This window comes from Arctopsyche grandis, chromosome 6, assembly GCF_051622035.1.
Source record: "Arctopsyche grandis isolate Sample6627 chromosome 6, ASM5162203v2, whole genome shotgun sequence".
NCBI lineage: Eukaryota > Metazoa > Arthropoda > Insecta > Trichoptera > Hydropsychidae > Arctopsyche > Arctopsyche grandis.
In genome coordinates, this window is record NC_135360.1 from 9,666,258 (window position 1) to 9,692,076 (window position 25,819).

General features: G+C 31.5%; 2 protein-coding genes across 3 annotated transcripts; one reads left to right on the top strand and one right to left on the bottom strand.

Moving 5' to 3' along the window:
* Positions 1-524: 524 nt before the first annotated feature.
* On the top strand, positions 525-14,133 carry LOC143913927 (serine protease inhibitor 88Ea-like). 2 transcript variants are annotated; one of them, XM_077434002.1, is made up of 8 exons: positions 525-715; positions 10,264-10,564; positions 10,635-10,799; positions 10,877-11,138; positions 12,678-12,776; positions 12,901-13,034; positions 13,112-13,238; positions 13,316-14,133. In XM_077434002.1, exons 2-8 carry the CDS (start codon positions 10,274-10,276, stop codon positions 13,480-13,482), a joined length of 1,245 nt encoding a protein of 414 aa, XP_077290128.1. In that variant the 5' UTR covers positions 525-715; positions 10,264-10,273; the 3' UTR covers positions 13,483-14,133. The 2 variants fall into 2 exon arrangements, with proteins under 2 accessions (XP_077290128.1, XP_077290129.1); XM_077434003.1 differs by lacking the exon at positions 525-715 and adding an exon at positions 9,538-9,649 and having other exon boundaries at positions 13,316-14,107.
* Cndp2 (Cytosolic non-specific dipeptidase 2) lies at positions 14,101-23,270 on the bottom strand. Its single transcript, XM_077434001.1, has 10 exons — positions 23,173-23,270; positions 19,037-19,320; positions 17,281-17,478; positions 15,982-16,243; positions 15,580-15,727; positions 15,399-15,499; positions 15,184-15,314; positions 14,968-15,093; positions 14,732-14,890; positions 14,101-14,656 (listed from the first exon to the last, which is right to left on the bottom strand). The coding sequence occupies exons 1-10, from the start codon at positions 23,183-23,185 to the stop codon at positions 14,609-14,611; spliced, it is 1,470 nt and encodes a 489-aa protein (XP_077290127.1). The 5' UTR covers positions 23,186-23,270; the 3' UTR covers positions 14,101-14,608.
* Between the last annotated feature and the right edge of the window lie 2,549 nt (positions 23,271-25,819).

Here is a 25,819-nt window from a genome sequence, read left to right on the forward strand (position 1 = left end):
ACTGTTTGCTACCAATGTTTCCTCTAGAAAAATTATTTTCTGAGAATTTACCGCCATCTATTGATAATGTATTTAATTAATTAATTAATTAATTTTTATATTATTTATATGTAGGTAGGTTTTTACTATTTTTTTCATATTAAACAATTAAATGTAAATATTAAATTAAATAAGGTATTTGAAAAAAATTCGACTGCGTGCGGATCGAACAAAGAACCGACACATTTCTTTAATTTTTTTAATTTAATAACTAAATATGCCAACACCCATGCGATTATATTTCATCGGGTACAACACTAGTATAATTGTATAATGTTCAAAACTATTTATAAAAATTCAGTAACTTAGACATAAAATTTAGCAAAAAAAAAACCAACATAAAAATGAAGGCAACTTAAAATGGTATCAAAAACCATTGCTAATGATTAATACCTCTTTTTTTTTTGTAACATGATATGCGAATTTAGCATTTGTGAAACATACGATGCTTCGGTACATAACTAGTCGATTTAAACAATCGTATTTCACTGTTTAGCTTCAGTGTGCGCTGGATCGTCGCATCGGCTGATCGTAGTAGCCGCAACGGTAAAACGTAGTAGTTCTATCGTCTACAACGTTACAAACACCGTAGCAAATTTGTGCAAAATTCTACGACAAAGTGCCAAAGAGATCTAAAGAAGAACCGCTTCGGTATCATCACTTGGTCGTGCAAACGGTTAGTATACAATTGCATACGCTCTTGGTCTTTGGACAGCTTTCACCTGTGACACACGCCACTTTCATTCACGTACGTTTTTCGAGGATGATGCTGTGATTGCCATATTCTGATTAGTATTAATCGCAGATTTGGAGTTTCTCGTGGAAACTTTTACTCAATTATCTGAATCGAATCGAAGATTGACCGGTAGGTACAATGTTTATATCAAGGATGCCACCAGGTGTGAAAAAATGTACCGGTAGAAATATGTACGTAATTACAATTATTCCATGTCTTTCTATCTATAGAATAAAATATTCTTAAAAAAATATGGCAACTTTGTCCTGTTAAAATTAAAATTGTTTAAACACGTCTTTCAATGTCTCCCATTGCATTTTTTTTTCAATATTTATAATCGAATAAAGCAAAAATGTATGTAACAAAATAATACGTGATTTGTATGTAGACATGTTTCATATTTCTTTTTATATATATTATTTAAAATTCATCAACTTTCATTAAGAATATTTATTTTATGTCTATATTTGATTTATGTACGTACATTTCAGTCCATATTTTTCACAGAGAAGAATACAGTAGTTAGCTTGGTTTATAATATTATCAGTGGCGGATCAAGTAAATGGGGGGCCCCAGGCACAATTGAAATTTGAGGCCCCCATTTCAGTAAAAAAAATGCTATCATCGTTTTTTACCATGCTTTTCAGTCGGTCTCCGTGACGAGACAGAATGTTAAATTACAGAAAACGCAAATATCGGAAGGCAAAGATCGAAAATCGAAAGATCTTAAGTCGAAAGATAAAAAAAAAATGGTGCATGGTAAACGGTACATACTCATTTAATTTGCGCGAGCAGGATACAACAGGAACAAGAGGAACAGGCTTTTCCTCCCGTATTAATGTGCGCGCGCAGAATACGGTAGGAAAAGCATGTTCCTCTTGTTCCTGTTGTATCCTGCTCGCGCAAATTAAGTGAGTATGTACGTGAGTATGTACCGTTTATCATGCACCCTTTTTTTATCTTTCGACTTAAGATCTTTCGATTTTCGATCTTTGCCTTCCGATATTTGCGTTTTCGGTAATTTAACATTCTGTCTCGTCACGTAGACCCCTTTTCAGTATATGCTTTTTCATTAGAATTTTACAAAACCATATTTTTTTTATTTATTTACTATATGCACTTGAAGCACTAACAGTTTTTGGAATAAAATAGGTACTATTTTAAAATACTATGTAAAATAGGTAGTAATTTCATTTATTCTTGGCTTACGAACGTATTGTGGACAATGATAATGATTTGTAAGTTGTAAATTTTGGTAGAAAAGGTTCAATTCGGGGCCCCCAAGATTGCCATTTGATACACAAAATTACTGAAAACTTCCTTTTTTTTACAATGGTGCTCATCTTCACTATACATACATAATGAATCCCGACTATTCAAAAACAAAATCTATTATTCATTTTTTTTATTTTAAAATATTTTCATACATAGTATCATATACCTACATATGTGCATTATATTGCAGTTAATGTTGAATTAGTTGCACATGTGTATAATATGCATACTTTAATCGCAAAGTAAGGTAGCGTCTTTACGGATGCTTGCCATAATGGCAATTTAGTGAGGTAAGTAACTCTTTCGTTAAACTTTTCCGCATTTGATTATGTTGTTGATTTATCGAACCGTAAACCGAGCATCCGGTCGTTGTAAACATCGAATTTGCATTTACACAATCACACTCGAATAATAATTGAAAAAGTTTCCACACGAAGTAAACGTAAGCATTAATCGTCTCATATGATCGCTAAGTATTTAAGTGTGTAATTTGCAATCGGAAACGTATGAAAATCCCCTCAATTACCATAATTATAATCATAATCACAACGCATGTATACATCATTGAAATACGGTGCAATTATACACATCGGCAAGGGCGTGCAAGCCCTTTGACAAAATAAAGCCGTCATTATATGAATTATAGTATATAATTCGTCTTTTCCTGGATGGCGATTTCTATGTTGTAATTTTGAAGTTAAAATGTTGCTCCCATTTTAAAACGGTGACCCATTATCATAATGTAATTTTGTTATATTATATTATATTATATAACAATTGCAAAAATAGTGATATGAAAATGCGAAAATACCCATTTTTTTCTTTAGCTAACAAATAAACAACACTTGTCAAATAGATGACGATATTCTTCAAACAAGTCTGACGCTTAAAATACTTGTCAACATTTTCAAAACAACTCCAAATCATCATTCAAAGAATTAATGGAAAGTATTTTTATAAAATTATCTCGTTCTTCAGTGGGAAATATTGTTTTCGAATTATTAATCAAAAACTTTTTGGATTAATATTATTATTATTAACGTTCTATATGTATTCTGTATAATCATTTTTAGCTTGGGCTAAAATTCGTATATAAAAAAGTTTCTTCGATAGTTAGGTGGCAAATTATTTTTTTTGTAAATAATAAGGAGATACATTTCTTGAACTTGACTATCTACAGAAATATCTGTATAGTAAAATAATGTTATCTGGTATTCCCCCGAGCCTACTAAGGCTAGACAGATAAATCAAAGTGGAAATTCCAACAGCGTGCACGATTTACATCCACGTCTTATTTGCATACAAATCAAGGTAATGAAAGGAAACGTTTTATTTTTTGGTCGTTTAGTCACCAGCCATTATCATCAACTCAAACAAAAGATACTTAGTAAGTCGACATAATAGCGTCAATAGATTTATGACAATGAACTATTAATAATAGCTTGGTGGTGGTATTCTTATTTGAAGTATCCCACAACTTGACTATTATATTCTATTAAAAATGGTTTTATTGTGTTATTCTAAAAATAGTAGAACATATCACCTACAATTTTATAAATTATGAGTTTTTAGGTCATTGTGGTTAATTAATTTGTTTGATTTATATCAACAAGCATTTTTATCCTCATGTTTTGTCAAATACATCGTCTGTGTAGTTGTAAAATAAAATGTTGAATGAATTAACAATTTTTATTCAATAAAAACTTGTAGGTACGAAAGAAACATCACCTTCAACTCAACAAAATGTTCGTTCAATGTACCCATTATTATGTACAGTAATTTCAAAACTTGTATGAATACTAATAGATTCATTTACTGTTTAACTAATAACTATTTTTTTACAGTCTTGTATTATTTAATAGTTGTATAGGTTTTGATGGAGAATAATAGTTTTTAACTAACAATTTCACAATGTATCATTAATAACACAGGTGCTTATATTTATAAAATCTGGTTCACCTTATCATATCGTTCAATCGAAATCATATTATACATTTGTGGGACGAGTTTGCAGATCGGCAGAGATGCCTTGACCTGGTTATTGTCATTCTAGGGTTGTCGACAGGTGTCATTTTGGATATACACATATGTATGTATGTAGAAAAATAGCAACATGGAACTTTTATTTTAAATAAATAAATAAAATTTAATTTAATATCAATTATTAGCAAGATAGCTTATGCAGATATGTAGGTCTGAAATATTTATGATACGATCATCTTTGGCAACCCTGCTTCATTCTTTTCGGGTCTACAACCTTAAAATTTTCAACTTCGAGGTTCACGAAGAAGCTTTATTGCCCTTTTGGATTGTCGAAACCTGATTATCTGCATTTACGTGGAGAAATTTCGCAACGGTCGATGGCCGATAAATCGGACACTTCCTGAAATCAGACCACCCGTGATTAAGAAGCCTCAATAAAATACTAAAAGCTTTTCTGGTTCATTCGATATTTTATTTAAATTAAAATATGTTTGCACCTGGTAAATTAAATTCCATTTAGATATGTATATAAAAAAATGAGATTAAATCCCACGGCCACTTCGAATTTAAAGCTAAAAAAAAATAGCATTAATTAGGACCAATTTTATTATGTTCTTCTTTTGTTTTCTGCTAAAAAATATAAAAATATGAATTAAAAACCAATATTCAAATACTCAGTATAATTTTTGCTAATTACTGTTGTCTTTCTCAGTCGAATCATAATAATTGTTATTTATTTATTTAGTAGAAAATTGCTAATGAATATGTAACAAATAACAAAAGTAACAATTAAAATTATTTACTATAATAAATATCGGTCTCCGTGACGAGCCGGAATGTGAAATTACCGAAAACGCAAATATCGGAAGACAAAGATCGAAAATCGAAAGATCTTAAGTCGAAAGATCAAAAAAAAAGGGTGCATGGTAAAAGGTACATACTCACTTAATTTGCGCGAGCAGGATACAACAGGAACAAGACGAACAGGCTTTTCCTCCAGTATTAATGTGCGCGCGCAGAATACGGTAGGAAAAGCCTGTTCCTCTTGTTCCTGTTGTATCCTGCTCGCGCAAATTAAGTGAGTATGTACCGTTTACCATGCACCCTTTTTTTTGATCTTTCGACTTAAGATCTTTCGATTTTCGATCTTTGCCTTCCGATATTTGCGTTTTCGGTAATTTCACATTCCGAATCGTGAGGGAGACCCAATAAATATAACATAATTAACAAAACTATAATTAGTAACCATAACATAATATTACATATATAATTCCAAGCGTTGCATTTTATTAAGCTTTTATAATTACGACATCTTCCACAGAGGTATCCATTAACACTCTTCAAGAAATCACCAATGTTATTAGCACCTCTAATGCTTTCAGGAAGGGCATTATATGTATATTTGAACACCTCTGTGGAAAACACCTCCAGCAGTTCTTTCTTTCTTAACTCTACCTATAATTAAATTATTCCTATTTCTAATTTAAATGATTCCTATTTATATTTTAAATTAGTTTAAATTATTCCATCCAACAGAATGCTGCGTATTTTTAATAACAACTGGTGTATGCACAGTCTTTATGGTGTGCATACTGTATGCACACCAAAAATACGTGTATGTAAATATCATAAAATATATGTAATCACTCATCGTACTGTATTTCATATTGAAAAATAGTAAACAATTCATCACTATTTGCTCAATTTTAACGAATGAATCCCATTTGTCTATTTTATCAAATGTTATCGTAAAGTGACTCTTTTCATAAGTGCTGATTATGTAGGTATGTGCTTATTGTGTTCATGATTCACGCTAATGTGACCGAAAAGCATTTGGTGTACCTAATCTACACGGAATCGTGCTGAAAAACTCATACGTTAAGAACAGGATTGACGTGAATACACGTCTCTTGTAAGTTCACTTTGACATTTTACAATTGTACCTTGAATATTTTGCAATTAGGCTTTAACAAAAGGTAACATTGAGATTTACATAAGGCATACACAAACTGAATTTTAAGCGAAGGGGTAGTACTTGGCAGGAAAGTTAATTTTGCAGATTTGTCAATGTTTCAATAATGGCCTTTCGTTTGAACAATATATTTAATTTAAAAAACTTCAGTTCATTGCCTGACTTAATGGTATCCGCGTTGCAAAGCGATGAAAGTCATTATATGTAAACATTACATGCATTAAAACATAGGAATAGTTTATTTTATACCTTAAAATCTACTTCTCTCAAATTTTGAATCTAATTTTAATACTTTATAACTATAAAATATATTTAAACTAATTTATATTAAACTATATTTATATTTAAATATTTTATATCTTGAATTGGATTGGAGAATTTTTAAAGTAAGAAGAAATCCACTGTTCGAATTGCTGGCTGTCTTTCAGATATTCGTTTCCTGTTCTCAATGGAGTCTCTCAAGGATCAGTCCTGGGTCGTTTTATCTATTATATACATACATACATATATCAGCAATATTATGAGAAGCTTTACATCCAAAAATTTAATATTTGCAAACGATAGGAAATTTTTCGGTCCTGTCACTGTCGAAGGATAGAGATGTTTAATGTTTGTCAAATTTACATTTTATGTTTATATAATGTTCAATTGATTTTCCGAAAGTGAAACAAATCATATACCAACAATCCACTTTCTATTTATAATTACGGTTTTCTAAAAATGTATATTGGGAGTTTTTTTTCAATTTTCTACCTATTACTATGAGAATCAAATGGGTATAAATAATATACATATGTATGTTATATTTTTCTCCATGAGTAAATGCATTTCTATGAATTTGTTAAAAACCAATTTCGTGCATTGAATAGCATTTCATTTTATTATATGCACTTTGCAATACCCACATTTTTATTATATTACTATTACTCACTTGTGAGTAGGTGAGTGTGCTTACATATATATACATACATACATACATATGTATTCTATGTATAGCAGGTCGCAAGGTGCCCTTATCACGTTTGCGGAATTGCGAAATTAAATCAAACAGTGCGCAATTCCGGTGTTAAATAAATGAAAATATACAGAAACGATGACAATCTGAAATTTTGGACACTTTTTCAATGTTACAAAGCCATCCGTGATGTCACCGTGACCGAGCATTGTTGTCACAGTGAAAGTTTTCGAGTGTTGCGCTAAACGTACACGGTTATAAAATACGCACGGTTGCGTATCATTGATCGTGCGATTCGATATAATAATAATGCGTAGAAAAAATCGAATAAAATGGCGCATTTGCTGAAAGTTTTGGCCCTGAGGTGAACCCGTATCGTCCAAATTCAAAAATATTTGTTTCCCTCGGTTCGGTGATTATTGCTCACAAAACGCTCGCCCAAAAGTCACTAAACTCTCTATAACGGAACATCTGGCAGCCAAAAAGTCCATCATACTAACGATAACTACCATATTAACGAGAAATCGAGTGCCAAATATTCTGTATTCGCGATTTTCATGGCAAACATTGTCTTTTGGGCGATCGCAATGTGAGTAATAATCCAATTACCGTTTCCCTCTTGCATTATCATCAACAATAAAATAATCACTTGCGATAAGCACTTTTATGTTAAAAGTTATGACTAATCACCTCGGAAATTTTAATTACATATTACCCTGCTCTTTAGTAATTTTCAATTACCTTTAGTCGTTATCGGAACTATCGGTATAAAACCATTAATACAAATTGCCTTCATAATATTTTAATTATATTTTCACACAAATGTACCATAGAAAATGGCATAGATTACAAATTTGGAAAATCATAAGGAGAACATATTTATTTATATAAATGACATTGTATAATATCGTTATACAGGAAAATACTTCGTAATAGGATGCGTGACGTTATGCTATGTAGGTTTTAAACTGACATACATACATATGAACATATGTATATACATATCTACATCACTTCATAATGCGTGTCTGAATCTGATGAATACAGCTTAGGGAAAGCGCTACAGTTGTTGGCCAGTATAGAGTTATTACTATTCTTCGACGGCGTAGTTTCCATTTCCCAAGAAAAAGGGTTAACTATTGTCAATTACTATTGTCCTACAAAGCTAGAGAACAAAAAAAGGTTGACAATAGAAATTTACAATAATGAATCCTTTTTTTGGGCAAAAGCATCCTGACCGCCTTTCCTTAGTTATTACCAGTGAGCGGCGCTAGGATCCGCCAGCTCTAAATAAATGGGTTTCTTTTGTCAATTTCTATTGTTAATCTTATTTTTCGCTCTCTAGAGAGCAAAAAAGGTTAACAATAGGATCCCGTTTCAGCGTATTTTCGCGCCTATCTCTAGTTATTACTAAAGCGCGGATACTTATCACTAAAGCCCGGACCCTGAGGGAGCCGTTTATTGTTCAAATGTTGTAAATGCATTGTTAAAGGTTTGCTGAACCTTTTTTACAAAGCATTTACAACAATTGAACAATAAACGGCACGCTTCCGGTCCTACCTCTACTTATTACCCACGTTTATTTTTAATTATAACAAATCAAATTTGTGACATTACCAGGAACGATGCTTCTGTTTACTACTCACTTTTTTCTTTTGGAGATGGCGTAATGCAAATAGAGAAAGGACAATAATTTAATAAATAATTGGTATAATTATTCATATTTCGGTGACTTGAAATGAAGAAAATGTACTCAAAATTTTATTTGTGATGAATACTACATATGTACATACATACATACTTTCACTTATGACGATTTTTATAAAAATAATATTATGTAAATTCACACTAAATTTTTTTCAAACAATTTCTCTTCAGTAAAAAAACCCTCATAAAAAGTTTGTAATAAAAATTTAAATGAATCCTTAATAAAAAAAAACTTCAATTGGTCAATTTTGACTTTTGTCTTATTGAAAAGAAATCTCAATTCATGGAGAATTTTCAAATGGTCAAATTTCGACCGTCCCATAGCCTTCATTTTTCTCTAACTTGGCAATCACGAAGAATACGAAAATGATAGTTCCGTTATTGAAGACGTCAATTTGTCGAATATCCTTATTTATAATTCTACGAAGTGAACCTTGGATTCGACTGGTCCACTCAAATTTCACTTTCTATAGAACTAGCACCCACTGTTCGAGTTCATTGGTACAACCTCGTATCTAGTTTTCATTCAACAGTCCGATGACACACATGCACTTGGGATTTCCAACGAATACATTATCTTGTTATAAACCTACAGCAATGTAAATTAAGACAATGAGCGACGTCGAAGATCGACTTCTTTTCTCATGACCGTGACTCTCTTTTTTTTTTCAATTCAATGTTAATTTTCTTGGAGTCTTATTTCTGTATCGTGAGATCCAATGTTTTGGGTATACGTGTGGTCGTGTTTTGTTGGCTGCAAAAGCCGGTTCTGTCCCGCGAGCGAAATGGGAAGTCGATGCTTTCTTTTGTAGCAGTTGAGTCATCCACGTGGCACTCGGATTACGTCGTTCTCGTTTTCACCATCTCGGAATTACCTGCATCCGGCTCTGGTGACTTTGCATCTACCATCAGAAGGCTGTTGGAAACATCAGTCAACGATCAGACACCAAAGTAACGATCCACGCTCGTCTCCTACTCTACTGTTAGGTGAATGTTTCTTTGGGTCTTCATACATTATTCAGATTTGAATGTTTTCATTTTTAATCGCTAAATCTAATAGTATGATTTGCACACCTAAAAAAATGCATACGTTTTTTGAGTGGATAGACACTTGAACTTACCAACCTTCACCTAGTACCAATCGTCATAAATCTTCAGCCTGAACTGTTTCAGGCTCAATATTTCACATACTAATGAATCTGGATAATATTTACGGGCTTATTCCATCAAAATATTTTTTTATGGTAATGCTTAAGTATCTTTTCGGAGCATACAGATCAACTGCATGTTCTTATGATTGAAAAAATTGCAGTTTAATGGTAAATTTATATTGTGCTGTGGTATTATTATAATATCAAACGCCACAGTGATAAGCCTGGTTTATAGCGTTTGGCTTATTTAATGTAATAACATTAGTGGGTCTACAATGGTGCTTTTGTTCACTATCGATCGATACAAATATATAACTTTATTTCTACGTTTAAAATCAAAATTTGTCAACTACTAATAAACCAACTGTAGACTTATCAATAATATTTTACTTGTCTTTTTGAATTTTGAATATTTAATACAGCAGTATGCTTCCAATTGTTACAGAATATTCAAAATGTTAATCTCCAGCATTGTTGTGGCAGTGTTGGCAGTCTACGGAGTAAATTCTCAATGCCTCAGCGAAGATGATACAAAGGCCGGCCTACCGTCGACCGGAGCATCTCTGTACAATGGCCAGCTGAATTTTACACTTAACATATTCGAATCGATTAACCAAGCTCAACCTCAAGGAAATATCTTCTTCTCGCCGTATTCAATTTATCATGCATTATTGCTGGCTTATTTCGCAGCTGCCAATCATACCGAGGCGAGCATCATGGACGCATTGGGATTGAGCAGAGATGAGGTGCAATATTGTAACAAATTAAATTTCATATTATTTTCGAAACATTTTTAATGCTATTGTATTATTTTAGACTAAGATCGATGTGATGAACGCTTATAAATTTGATCAATTCATGAGAACTTTACGAACATCGGAGAGCTATGAATTCATATCTGCAAACAAAGTTTACGTTGATTCTAATCTCCCTGTTAGGGAATGTATGCTGAAATTCTTTCAAGATGAATTAGAAAAATTGGTGTGTATAATTACAATTATTTACAGTTTTATTATAATAAATAGTTTGTGTTAAAAAACAATCAATTTGCATTACAGAACTTTCAAGCTGATACTGAGTCAGCTCGTTTGCATATAAATGAGTTTGTGTACAATCAGACCAAAAGCAATATTAAAGACATCATTCCAAAAGACGGTATCGATTCAATGACAAAGTTGGTGCTCGTCAATGCTGCTTACTTTAAAGGTGTTTGGGCATCTCGTTTCGATTCTAAATCAACACAAAAAGAAGTTTTCTATGTATCTGCTGATAAGCAAACGTTTGTCACCATGATGAAGCAAAAGGGAAAATTCAACCACGGTTAGTACATAAAAACTTTACCGCAAATATGAAGTAGATATTAAATTGCGGTAACGTTTAATCAATCGTGGATTACATACATATGGTTTAATTTACATATTTTATGGTTAAGGAAAATTTCGCCAGAGAATATAAACTCTTTTTAATCCAGGAAATTTTCTAGCGATCTGTTTATAGAAACATATGAAGAAAATTTCTGACTATTATAATGTGATTTATTTTTTGGTAATTCAATTTGAAGTATTTTATATGGAATTTTATTCAAAAAGAGTAAGAATGTTCATATTTCAATCACCAAATGTCAAAGGGTGTCACGACAAAACGCTCAACGACACAACGCGCACGAACGCTCACGGACATTATACTCACAGATAAAACATTATATATCAGCTACACAAACATTATTATACATATATATAATAGCGCTATTCCCTATTATATTATACCGTTGATTATTATACATATAAAAGCATTTATAATTAACAGCAATTAAAAAAAATTATTCTAACGGTACAAAAATCCTTATAAAATACGAAGACTCAAAAAAATATTATAATTTAGTTGGTACTTTGTGAATAAATTGAGATTAAACTGGTTTATCTAATATATATTTCATTTATTAATCTGTAATAAGATAATGTGTGAATTATTTTTATTTATTGAAAAAAACATTTTTATACACAAGAATGAGCGTTACGTCCGTGAGCGTTTTGTTGCGGAACCATGTAAAAGTGATCGTCCCATAGTCGTACGGGTCTCCACCATCTGTGTGACTTAACTTAAATGATTCCAAAATACTAAAATGACTAGATGAAACATTGATCATTTTCAAACAACTTTTTTTCGAAAAATTTTCATACATAAATTAAATTTTTTTAATTATTCCGACTATACACTACTTGTTGCTATGTAGTTCGTTTATTATTTTTATTTATTTTTTTTTATTTCATACCAGGAAGGCATTACAGGTAAACCCCAATGCGCCTTCCTGGCCAAATTACAAACAATACAGCATTTTTTATTATATGCATAAGTCGCTAAATTACGAGATACTGACAAACTCGACAATTAACGAGACATCTATGAATTGTACATACATTTTTATTGTAATATTTACATTAATCATACTCAAATAGTGGTGACATAGTGGGTAGGAAGGATTTTTAGCCAATTTTTAATCGGGAATCGTTTCAACAATGAAATCAGAGAAAATTGGCAAACTCTGATAGGAAACGATCAACCAGGAGTCACAAATCTTGGTCTGACCAGCAGCATTACAGATATACTCAGAAAAATTATTTTTCAATCGAGGTCAGCTCAAGGGATCGAACTCGGCGCCTCTCAGTGTTAAGCAGAAGCTTAACGACCGAGCCACGCTGCTGGCTATAAATACAGCTAAGGAGTTATTATGTTTTAGCTTTGATATTTGTAATAATTAAAAAAAAATTGAAAACAACTAGCTTTTATAGGCGTTTGAAAGAAAAAGTGACGGAAATCGGGGAAAGATATATAATTTATATTGTTAAAATTTTATTTCAGGAATTTCTGAGCAGTTGGGAGCTCACATCTTAGAAATGCCATACAAAGGAGATAACGTCAGCATGTTCATTTTACTACCACCATTTGCTGATCAACAAGGTAATATACCAAAAAGAATCACTTATTTTTTACTATAAATTAAAACCAAGGAGTCAACTATTATTTCTAAGGATCTCTATGTTTAGTTATTTTTACATGCACTAACTTATATGTTGTTTTTCAGGCATTGAAAAAGTATTACAAAGATTGAACCCCACAACTCTCGCTGAAGTAGTAGGAAAAGATGCACTTCTTCCACGTCAAGTAGAAGTAGAATTCCCCAAATTCACCATTGAAAAATCTTTGCCACTTAGAAGTGTAAGAATTATTATCTGTCTTTTTTATTTTAAACTTATTTGTAAGCTTTTTTTTATATATTTTTCATTGATTTTCAGATACTAGAAATGATGGGTGTTGGCGATTTATTCGAACCGACCTCAGATTTCAGTTGGCTCACTGGCGAAATCGGATCCCACTTCAATGATGCCACACACAAAGCTAAAATTAGGGTGGATGAAAATGGTGAATATTCTACCACATTTTAAATTAGATCTTACTTTTTTTTGCATAGTATTAATCTTTACTGTTTAATTGTTTAGGTACTGTTGCTGCGGCTGCCACTGCCATTTTCAGCTTCCGTTCTTCTAGACCGGTCGAACAACCTCAGTTTATTTGCAATCATCCATTTGTATACTTTTTGTTCGATAAACCCACACAAACGATCACCTTTATGGGTGTCTTCAGAGATCCTAAGGACATCGATTAAAAAGTTTTATTGAAAGGAAGCAATTGAGGGAATAATCTTCAAATTTAGATTTTATTTATTTATTTTGCACTTTTTTATAATTGAATTTGTGTGATTATTTATATGTTTAATGATTGATATGAAAAGTGAATTTTAATGATTTGATTTGAAATGTAGTACACGTTTTAAGAATTTTTTTAGTCAGTATCTGCTGTATTTTTGTAAAATAGCAGTGTCGTTTACACATTTTTTTATTGATTTAATATATTTTTTGTTGAAACTATTGGTATTGACGTTTATTATGCTTTATGATTTTAGTCACTAAAATTATTCTTTTTAATGATAGCTTTAGAATATGACTTTTTTATATTTATAAAAAAAAAACAACTTTTATGGATTGTTTGGATATATAGAAATAAAAAAATTGTCGAAATCTATAAATAATTATTTAAAAAAATTCTGTATGTCAAATGTTTCCATGAAAAAATTTGTATTAGTATTAATATTTGTATATTTTTATATTTACAATTTGTAAATAGTAGTAAATAAATAAAATGGCGTTACCAAATTGGACGTTGTTCATTTACTTAATGTATTTTCCTAAATAAATATCATGCCCGATATAATAAAACGAAATTTACAATGTAAAAAAAAAATTTATTATAATAATCACACTCAATACCAATTATAATGGTTTCAAATATATATTTATACAGAAAAAAATCACAGCAATCATAATGTCTTTAATACTTTAGCAGTCTTTGCTTTTGATTACACACTTTAAGTTTATATTAAAATAAAATAAAACACTGCCAATCTGACTAAATTTGCATTTAATAATGTTTTGTGACACATAACAGGCTTAGAATCATCAACTTGATAAAACTTCAAATTATAATTAAGAAAATAATATCAATAATATAAAATATTTATTTGATTAATTAGTATAAAAATTAATTGAAATTATTACGATAAAACTTATTTTTTTATTCAGACTTTCATGAAAATAAACTTATTTTCAATGAGAGATCTTTATCATTTTATTAAAGAAATTATACAAAACGATAAAAGAAATATAAAATAAAAATATTTTAAATGTTTTATTTGCTTATTCTGTATGATATGATATTACCAAAAGTATTCAGATTTACTTCAACAGTCCGACTTCGTACAAATAGGCTGCAAGAAGTTTAGTCTGAAATTGGAAAAATAAATTTAAATCATAACAGACATATTTATAATTTTATTCAAATAACGAAATTGACGTTACCCCTTCGATGTAATTTTTGACATTGATTTTTTCATTCTGAGAATGAGCCATATCGTCTCCAGCGCCGACAGGCAGTAGCATCACATTTTTGCCTGACGCTTCCTGAAGAGAGATTGTAACTGGAATTGAACCACCTTCACGACACATATCAGGTTCGATCTACAAATAAAAATATATATAAGCAAACATAATCAGTATTTAACAAATCTTAAGAATAATTTAAGTAGACTAAAAACCTTGAAAACGTGTTTTGTAGCACGAGCAGCGGCAGCATAATGTTCGTGTTTGGGATCGGCTGTCCATGGTCTTCCCGAATGAACCATATGTGCCTTCATGCGATTAGGAGAACCACGTTCAGCCCACTATTAACAAATCAAAATTAACCTTTCATAAGTAAACCGCGTATAAATTTGAATCCCAATAATTTGTCCAAATTCCGAATATATTAGTACCTTAGCATTAAGATAATCCACAACATATTTTCCGATAACTTCTGGCTCTTGATCGGGTACAATTCGAATGGAGAACTTTCCTATAACCTTTCCGGGAATAACGGTTTTAGTGCCAGGTTCCCAAACAGCACCTATATCATTTAGAAAAATTTGTAAATATTATACAATAAAAAAATAAAGCAAAAAAAACAAAAACTTTCTAATGGAATAACGACCTTGAATTCCATGGATGGAGAGAGAGGGATATCTCCATCTGTACATGAGGAGTTGGATTTTATCACCATTGTGAGCAAGTCCGTGAGCACCTAATGATTTTCTAAAAACCAAAGAATCCATCAATATCAAATATAATTAATCTTCAATACTTTTACAGTTACACTCGCTTAAAACACTCACTTGTATTCTATGGGATCGAATTCAATATTTTCATACATTTCCTTTTCACCATCAAATATTGGAGCCACTTCCTTGTACAAGTTTGTTATAATGATTTTTCCGTCTTTATCAACAAGACTATTCAATAGATATACAACATCAGCCATACCTAAAAAATAATGTACGATGAAATATATTTAATGTAACAACATCCATATAAAATAATTTACGATAATCTTGTAACTAACGGGATCATTATCGCTATGCACAAATGATAAATGAAAAATGATGATCATATTTGCAATTAATTACATATAATGGGAAAACATCAAGATTTATTTAATCGATTTAGATAACCGAAATAATAATATTAGCATGTTAAGTTACATATATTTACATTTAATGTTAATTTAAATTAATTACTTTCATGAACGGTGCCACCCATCACTCCGCTATGAAGATCTTGAGCTGCACATTCAACTTCTACGAAGAAATAGCACATGCCTCTAAGTCCATATGTGATGCAAGGCTTAGTAGTACCTAACCAATAATTGTCTGATATGCATACAAAATCTACGTCATTGAAGAACCCGCTGGGTTTCAATACATCGTAGAGAAGTTCATCGAGACCTTCGGAACCAGATTCTTCCATAGCTTCGAACACAAATTTGATATTTACCGGAATCTGAAAGCAATATATGCAATTTAAGTTTTATATTGTATAATAATATATGTACATTGAACCAATTTAACACTAAAGCTATCATATTATTCAATCCTATCGTGTTGCATTAAATTGGAATCAATTGAAGTTTTAAATCGTTCAATGTCGATCTTTTTAAGTACGATTGTATGATCTGGACATGTACGTCATATTTATATATAAAGAGTGACTTATTGAGAGCGTTTTATACAAAATTGATATCACACACCGAATATTGTGTCAACCCATAAGTTTTGCATTTTAGTCTAGTCGATAAAAAAAATACACTTGCTTAAATCAAGGTCAACAACTTTAAAATTTTAAATCAATTTCGACCAAAGGGGAAGCAGTTTTTTCTAAATAGATGCATTTTAGCATAACTTGTTTGAAAAATTAATAAAAGCGACTCACAATCATAGTGTTTGAAAACTGATACCAAAAATAATAGCATAGGTAACGAAAAATCAATTTCAATATTTAAACTTTTATTTTCATTATATGTATGTACATATATGCAATAATTTATCATGATAATTGTTGCTATTTCATTAACAGAAAAAAAAATCTAAATATCTAAGCAGAAATTCTATTTTTCAATACAAAAGCAGATGTTTGTAATTTGATGCCGTAAATTGAATATAATTTTTATTTTTTGAAAAACAATTGAATAGAGGTAATTTCATATATAAAATATTTACCGAGAGCGTATTGAGATTAGATAAAAAAAAAATAGTCCAATAAACAATTTCCGTTAGCAACACAAAAAGTAAACATAGAAAGTGATTAAGTAAAACATGAGTAGTTTAAAAGTGGTTGTTCAACATAGAACAACTGATCGTTCCGAATAATAAAGATATGATGAACCACAAAATGAAGACGATAAGATTGTGATTCATGAAAATAATTACTATTTTTATCTGTGTTCTGTATACACTGTTTTCAGTGTAACTAAACTCACAGAACCGACAAGATAACACAAAAAAACAATATCATAAAACAACAAAAACATATGTACTTACATCGATACCGCAATTTTGATAACTTTCGATTGCGTGAAGCCAGCATAGGACGGGTCCTTTATCATCGGTGGAACCACGGCCAAACAGTTTTCCATCCTTTTCGACCAGTTCGAACGGCTCTGTGAGCCAACCGTCGGACAAATTGGCAGGCTGAACGTCCAAATGACCGTAAATACATGTCGTCTTCTTTTTAGGATCCTGAAAATGTATTCACGATAACAATATACGTTACATAACGAGTTATTACCGGGGAACAATCAAGAATGGAAATTTCAACTAATAATAATGTCGTTCTCGTTTGATCAATGAGATTGCTCTATAATTTGAGGAATATTCAATTCTACTCCTATTGGTCTTGTGCCAAGTTGAAATCAGCGTTTAGGCACAATCCCGTCAGGTCTTTAAATTAATCTGACCATCTTATGGGAAATTGTCCTGTCGCTCGCCTTCCTTCTAGTGCTCTGGAGACTACCAGTTTCTTAAAGGCACAGACATACAGAGGGGTATGCGGCAAGATTTTTTTTTAGATAGTTTTGCACATGTAAAAAATAACTCGCACGCCTGATTTATGCCAGACCAAAACTCACCCCTGTAGTATTTTTGATGATATATTTTCCTTGTATTGACAGTGATCAATAACGGCGATTCCCATATTTGAAGAAATATAAGACAAATTTGTCGAAATAATAAGATCCTACAAATTAACAATAACATATTACGCCCATTCACAGATGAAGTCTACCTAGGCGTGCCGTGTCGTACCATTCTGTATGGCTGCGCCTTAAGACTCTCCACAGTTAACCTGGCAATATGGCTGAAGTAGAAAATAATCTCTCTATGAAACTGCCAGTTCTTTTACTAAGGATTTAAGTTTTCTCAAACGGTATAGATCAATGACGTCACAGTAGTGACATTGCTAGATAAATCAGGCCTGCACCTACATAAGAGCTTTGCCAATTTGCTAAACGTTGCTCAAATAGCCAGAAGCATAGCTCGGTGGTTTCGTTAATGCTAACCACCGAGAGGTTACCGGGTTTGATCCCGTAGGTTGACCTCAATTTGAAATAATTTATTCTGAGTATAATCAGTAGTCAAACTTGGATATCTGTGACTCCAAGTCGATCGTTTCTTATCAGAGTTTGTCAATTTATCTGATTTCATTGTTGAAACGGCTCCTTTACCAAATTAGCAAAAACCATCCTACACACTATGTCACCACTATTTGAATACGATTTCAAAATTTATAATCTTTAACTTTATATATGTACAAGTTTAAAACCGTAGATGTCGCTCAGGGGCAACTAGTAATGACATCATGGATGAATATAAAAATATATAAAATAGGTGAAAGATTTTTTCAAAGAAATTTTGTATTAATGCCCGTTGACCCCTCTGAACACAGCCATCTATGATCTATGATATAAGTTAGAGTACCACGAAATGAGTAATATGGTCAATTAGGTTAAGCACCTAATAGAAAGTCAGTTTCATTTACTTCTAAGTTAGTGTATTGTAAATATTATTTTTGTAAGCTACACATGTACATAGCTTCAACATTCACCGACAACAATTTGTATGAATAATACCAATTGTTCAATGTCCAACTGGAAGTACGATAACAGCTGTACAAATCAAATCATAATATCCAACCGCAATACACAATTATATTATTCATCACGCAGAACAAATGAAAATACATAAAAAAAAAAAAAAACACAGTTCACCGATCTTACAATTGTATACGCTTTGTACTCACATTGCCAAGATAGCCGACGATGACGTCCGGAAGGGGATACGTTTTGCCGTCGATTACGTGAGTTCCGATGTTCTTCAGTTCGACGGTGGCTCCGAGTGCCTCCAGCTTCTTTTTGGTCCACAGGACCATCTTGGTGCACTCATCTCGGCATGTGACGTCCGTTGAAATGGATTTTATAGCGACGGCCTCGCGGAGAACCTCGATGAATTTGGTTTTGTTCTTGTCGACCTGATCGAAAACGGTTGGAAGTGGGCCTGGGAGACTCATGATGATTTTTTTAAATTCTACGGAAGAATTATTATTATATAAGAACGGAACGACGTGGATGTTTCTTTCTTTGACATTGAATTATATTACTTAAATTGATGATGCGATTCGTTCATAATAACCTATTGAGTGTTATCTAGATTAAAACGTCAAATATTAAATCATTTATAATCTTTGATGATTAATAATTATTTATCATTTATAATGTACTGTGTTGTAAATTATAATAAGATTTAAATGAAAACAAGGTAAGTGTGAAACCAAAATAAATGGGAAAATACTTTGAAATATCGCGTTCTTAGAATGCAAAATTCTGTACTAAGTTTGACCCACTAAATTCAAATATAACAATGATTTTTGTTGGTTTCGTCTCGTTTATGAGATATGAGCGTTTAAAAAAATGCGCGATTTTTACACATTTTTGGCTTCTACAGTCAAATCAAAATCTAGTATTGCTGTGCCAAAATTGAATATTAGAATCAATAGTCAGATGTTTTTTGTATTGATTATGACTATTCTTGACTTTTAAAATTCGGCAGGTAATTAATTATAAGTATTTTAAAGCAATAAAAAGACACAACCAATAGAAAAACGTATGACTATTGATTCCAATACTCACTTTTGGCACAGCAATACTAGATTTTGAATTAAATATTGCAAAAACCAAAAATCTGTAGAAATTGCGCATTTTTTTAAACGCTCATATCATAAACAAGAGCAAACCAACAAAAATAATCGACATATTCGAATTCGATAGGTAAAAATTAATAAAGATTAATTATTTTTTATCGAAGCGGTGCAGAGAATGAAAAGAGATATAAAAAATGTCAATGGCACCATCAAATGAGTTTAAAAAACGGAGGCCTCGAGGAATGGTAGAATTAGAATATGCCATCGTTCGTGCCTGAGGAATACGAAATAGGGGATGATGGCGGGTCCAGATAAAAACTCTCCAGAGAATGAGGGCCAACTAGTCTCCGTTATGGTAATTTTTTGTTGCTCAGTGTAATTACATAGAACAGATATTTATTGTATTATATATCGTGCATTAAATACGATAAAGCTACTCGTTATCAGAAACGTTAGCAAAAAATTTTGAATAATCAAATTTATATTGAAAAATCTGTTGAGTGAATACCAATAGAAGGTAGAAGCTAGAAATACCGATTTAGAATGATTTAATTCAACAGTTTTCAACCGTCGTTCGCCTATTTCTTTCTATCGGTTACCAAATGAAGACGAAAGCCGTGCTTAATGAATTTTCGGAAATGCGTACGTGCGCGCATAATCGCCTCATTATTACCGCTTACGATATTTTTAGAAAACGATAAAATTAAAATGTTATTTCCACACCAAGTTCAAGGCGAGAATGCAGAAATCCCTGCTATGAGTAAGTTCTGGCCATAAGTGCAAATAAGGAGCTTTTCGAAAATGTAATGCATTTAATAAAATAATGAACGCTTTTTGTCATCAGAAAGTGATTAACTTTTATGATGTCATATTGAATTGGTATAGAAAAACTATAATAATTCATGAAAAATTTATTTAAAAAAAATGCTAGGTGTAAATTTGCCAATGCACAAGGATGCTAATGATTTAATTCGTTACAGTTAAATGTATTTCAATTGTAAGTTTCTTTGCATTCATTTTTATTTATGTAGGAATTAATCCAAATGATTATAATTGATGTATAATAATGTGAGTGATGTTGAACGGTTGTTGTACGTGAGTGTTAGAGTGAGTGTTATTAACAGTTGGTACCCCAGAGACCGGCTGAACTGTGATTGGTCGAGAGTATCAGAGTAGCGTTGAGCCGCTGACCGGATGCGCACACGCATCGAGTGTATACGTTATATCGTATAATAAACGTGGATCTTTAATAAAGATCGCCTTTTAATTGTCTCTCTCCTGCAATCCTCCCTATACCCAGGACTCCTACATTTATTTTAGTATTTCATAAAAAAGATGAATTGTAAGTAACTAATATATGTAGAATGTGAAATCACGAACAAACCTACATTAATAACGCAATTTATTTAAATTGTGGAGTTATCACATTTACACTCTAAGGAAGCGATATGTACAAACATACATACATATGCATGTATAATAAGATAAAATGCATGTATGTACATATAATAATCAAAAAAATAACATAAGAAAAGTTAAAAAACCAAACTTTGCCTCACGAATAAGAAGAGATATGTAAAAAATCAAAATAAATATGTTCAATAAGTACTGCTTAATCTGGAGTTACAATCAAATTTATTTCAGTAATCCATTTTAATCATGTATCATACGGTTCAATCAATCTTAGCAACACGTATAATAGAGATAAGCCCAGTTTAACTCCTATCGTAATTTCAACATTGAAAAATAATACGATTAAAATCGATAAACCATATAGGGGAGATATCAAAGTAATTCAGATTCTTATTGTAAAAAAACGCTTCAATCTTATGGTTCAACAATAATTATTGAAGTAAAAAATGGCACGCGAAAAAACGATAAAAATACAAAACAACATTTTTCTATATGTATAAGAGAAATTATCTAGCAAAGACAAAAGGGAAAGCCAATTAGACCACAACTAAACTACAGACAATTTCTCCAATATGGGAAGGGATGGTCAATAATGTATATTCATCATTCAAATGTTATGAACAAGAATACATAATACTATATTGCTTTTCATATATTGAGTTGTTACTGACGGCGTTCATCTGGTTTGAATACATATACGTGATAACAGACGGTTCTATTAGAAATTTGTTTATTTGGTGTGAAAAACAAACCACATCCCGTACTCTGTCTGTAGTCTGTAGGAATATTCTGTTTAAAAACAGTCAAAAAAAATTCGCAATCAGCAGAAGAATCCGATTGAAATAGCAATTATTTTTAACGATGAGCTCGAGTGAAAAAATGGCTATGCTTGGGTGAACATCTAAAATTGGACTTATTTTGAAGCCGATAGAAAAATGTATTTCCAACTATAAACTTAAGCTGTAAGTCTTTTTGATTATTTTAGAGTTTCATTACTGAACTTTAATTCTTAGTATTTAGCTTTAATAATTGGAATTGAGGTAAGAAGTCATTTGAAGACTCCAAATCTTACAATTTAGCTTTTGTTTTGTCCAATAGAACAAGTCTAAATGAGTTATTTTTATGATACTCACAATTTTATATAAGCAAACTTCAATTTTAAACGAAGGTATAATGTTCAAGCCTACATATATGACTTTTACATTGTAAGATCTTCATGTGGGTTGATTCCATTGGGTAAAACTTCATTTATAGCCCTGTTGATGTATGCTCGTATAAAATAATATACCCATTTAATCAAAATGACTAAATATTATTGCCTTAAATTCACTCAAATTTAAATTGTATCATATACGATTAAATACAATTTAATATAGGGAAATATATGAAGAAAAAGTTTCATCAATCAATAAAAAATAAGATTACGGTCTTTAATATTTTTTAAAATGTATTAATTTTATACCTGAAACACATAGTATACAATTATGATGGCCGAATGAAGTATAATTTCAGAATTGTGCAAATTTTAAGGTTACGTTCAGTTGCCACATAAGCGAAATAAACCGGTATAGGAAACTAGTTACAATTGACGTACATCAATATATCTTTGTATTGAAACGTTTAATAAATTTTGAGACGGAAATATGGACGATTTATCATATGAATGTGACAATACTTCCGATGGAGTCGACGTTTGCACAAATAAATATATTGATTTTTAATCGAAAAAGTAGTAATGTAGTTCGTGAGTTATTATTGTCTGTGTATTTGAGTTAAGTGGAAGTTCAGTGATAAATAAATTAAAAAAGAAAATCGAGAGCACTCACTCAAGTACGACATACAGACGATGGAGCCTTACTGTAAATGACATTTCATTCCAAGATTCCAACCGGTTCGTCATTAGTTATCAGTGCTGCCAGTGTACAAAAAACATTTCATTACAATTCAATATGTAAATATACATTTATTGTGGATTTTATTGATTTGATAATGTGTCGTATATTTTATTAATGCATATTTTATAGATTTTATGAAGATGTTTGCCGTATTATACATTGAATTAAGCATATTCTGTGGAGATGGGATTTAGCATCAGCAGAAAACTAAACGAAATTCAAAAATTCGATTCGTATTCAAAAATTGATTAAACGATTTACAACGTATTAAGGTCTGTTCATACTTAACAGCACTGCACGACTCCGTTTCAAATATGTCATTTTATTACATTTCTATTCATATCTACCTACACGTCGCGGTCACGTCACGTTCACAGCACTTTAGCCGAGTGCAAGGCAAAATCGGCTTACTTATACATTGCAGGTCATGACGATACGGCGCAATATTGCTTACGTCCTATTGTCGAGTACTTACAATATGAATGCATACACGTGCATTCGTAGTTACGCGTCAGAATACAAGTCAACAAAAATGTTTCGGCGTTTATAGAACGAAAAATTATGTATAATCGCGTTGTTGTTGGAAGAAGAAGCTCAAGAAGGCAATAAAAAAGCACGGAGGCGTTTTGATGTGCATCCCATGTTAAAAAATAAAAAAAACCGGAGGAGAGTTTTGGACACTGTATAAGGAGCTTGTGGATGATGGACAAATTTTTTTTAAATATTTCCGTAAAAAATTTAAATTAAATTTAAATATTTGCGCCAAAACCATGTCGAAAGATTGAACAGCTGTCAACTGTCACTATCGATAATTGGTCCAAAACAGCAAAGCGACAGACTCATGGCACGTAATTCGCGTGTATATCTCCACGATGGCCAAAAAGACGGATACGATACGTTGACGGATGTTGCTGTAAGGTATGAAAAGGAAATGTCGGGTACTGCAGTGGCGGTTGAAATGAACATACCTATACAAAATGTACCAAATAATACTTTTCGTACGGCCAGATACCTGCTGAAGTCGTTCGTGCCGACTAAGTATGAACAGACCTTTACACGTCTTTGCTCTTTACTATATTTAGATATTAGCGTATACATAAAATGTAACAATATTTGTTTTAGTGATGGCAACATTTTTTTCTTTATTGTTTTTGACATATGAATACATATGGTGAAATCTTAATTTAGGTACATAGTTGCATTGGTTTATAGAATTAAACATCATATTACCCCAGAAAATATATATAATAATTAAAGCCTTTCATATAATATACATACATATAGTCTATATTATATAGATGGCGCAAAAATTAACCAAACAATTATTCAATTATGCTATTAGTATAAATGTAAAAACACAGATGTCACTGACACGCTTCAATGATTCAAGTTTGCGAAAATGAAAATATGTACATAATTGAATTTTGCCAAATCTAATAAGAATCCATTATAAATTGTGCAAATATTTGAAGAAAATTTCTCTTCTCAAAACGAATAATCATGCCGTGATTTATTGCAATATTTATATGCAAAATTGATATTCACATTTCATTACTAATAATTTTGTCAAATTAAATAATTGTCGGTGTTCACTAATCGTCGCCTTTTAACTGTCAAATTACGTTGTTTGGTTTTTATTGGAATTTCTACGACTTGCTAACATGTTCTTTTTTCTTTTTGGCGATCAAAATTTGTAATGGCCACTTTAATTATGGACTTACGGTAGAAGAAATATATACATATAAAAAAAAACAATAATAACAGTAATAATAATGCCGAAAGAAACACCGCCTTCTTTAAATTTCCATTAATTGATTTTCGAGAAGATTTCACGAACAACTTATGTACATCAGCGACGCAACACCACTAAATTTCGAATTAATTGACGGTCGAAAAAACTGGATTTTTTTTCTTATCAAAACAAGTGCCATTTTTGGACCACACTGCATATATTGCATCCTCACCCAGTTTCTTTTAACAAACGTGTATCTGTCTATATGTGTAGCGTGTGTAGTTTATTTAAATGTGTATACATACATATATATTTGTTGCACGACCATGATGTGTGTCATTCGAATTAGTAAATATGTAATTAAAACAATTTTTCAAATAGAATTTGCGTAATATCGCTGATAGCAATTTCGGATTACTAGGCCAGCATCGTCGGGAATATAAGTTGGCGAGATTTGTTCGTCGGTCGTGAATAGTAATAGCTGAGCAGAGATCGTCAACAGTTCTTACTATGAGCACATCAGTTATTTGACAGCTTCAAAGTCAAAATAATTAGCAGCGTGTGCGTTTTATTTATTTAAATTATACTTATGTATATACATATATGATACATAAATAACAAAGATATATAAAGATAAGATAAAATATGTAAGAAATAAATCAATATATTAAAACAAATACCATATTAGAACAAATTTACGATCTCAAATTATATAACCCCTCAACCAGATAGGTATACTTGATTAAGAAGATCCAAGCTAATAGAAATCTGGTTGAGGAGCTTGATGTTCCTTGCAGCAGGTGACGAAGTCACCAAATAGGGGCTTAGATTACTAGAATTTAGACA

Excerpts from the sequence above, each read along its gene's own strand:
- Cndp2 (XM_077434001.1), bottom strand. Across the intron at positions 16,244-17,280 it reads ATCAAAATTGCGGTATCGAT|ATTCCGGTAAATATCAAATT; the intron begins GTAAGTACATAT and ends TATTGCTTTCAG. Across the intron at positions 15,728-15,981 it reads GGGTGGCACCGTTCATGAAA|GTATGGCTGATGTTGTATAT; the intron begins GTAATTAATTTA and ends ATTATTTTTTAG.
- LOC143913927 (XM_077434002.1), top strand. The coding sequence starts at position 10,274 with ATGTTAATCTCCAGCATTGTTGTGGCAGTGTTGGCAGTCTACGGAGTA. Across the intron at positions 10,800-10,876 it reads AAGATGAATTAGAAAAATTG|AACTTTCAAGCTGATACTGA; the intron begins GTGTGTATAATT and ends TTTGCATTACAG. Across the intron at positions 12,777-12,900 it reads ACCATTTGCTGATCAACAAG|GCATTGAAAAAGTATTACAA; the intron begins GTAATATACCAA and ends GTTGTTTTTCAG.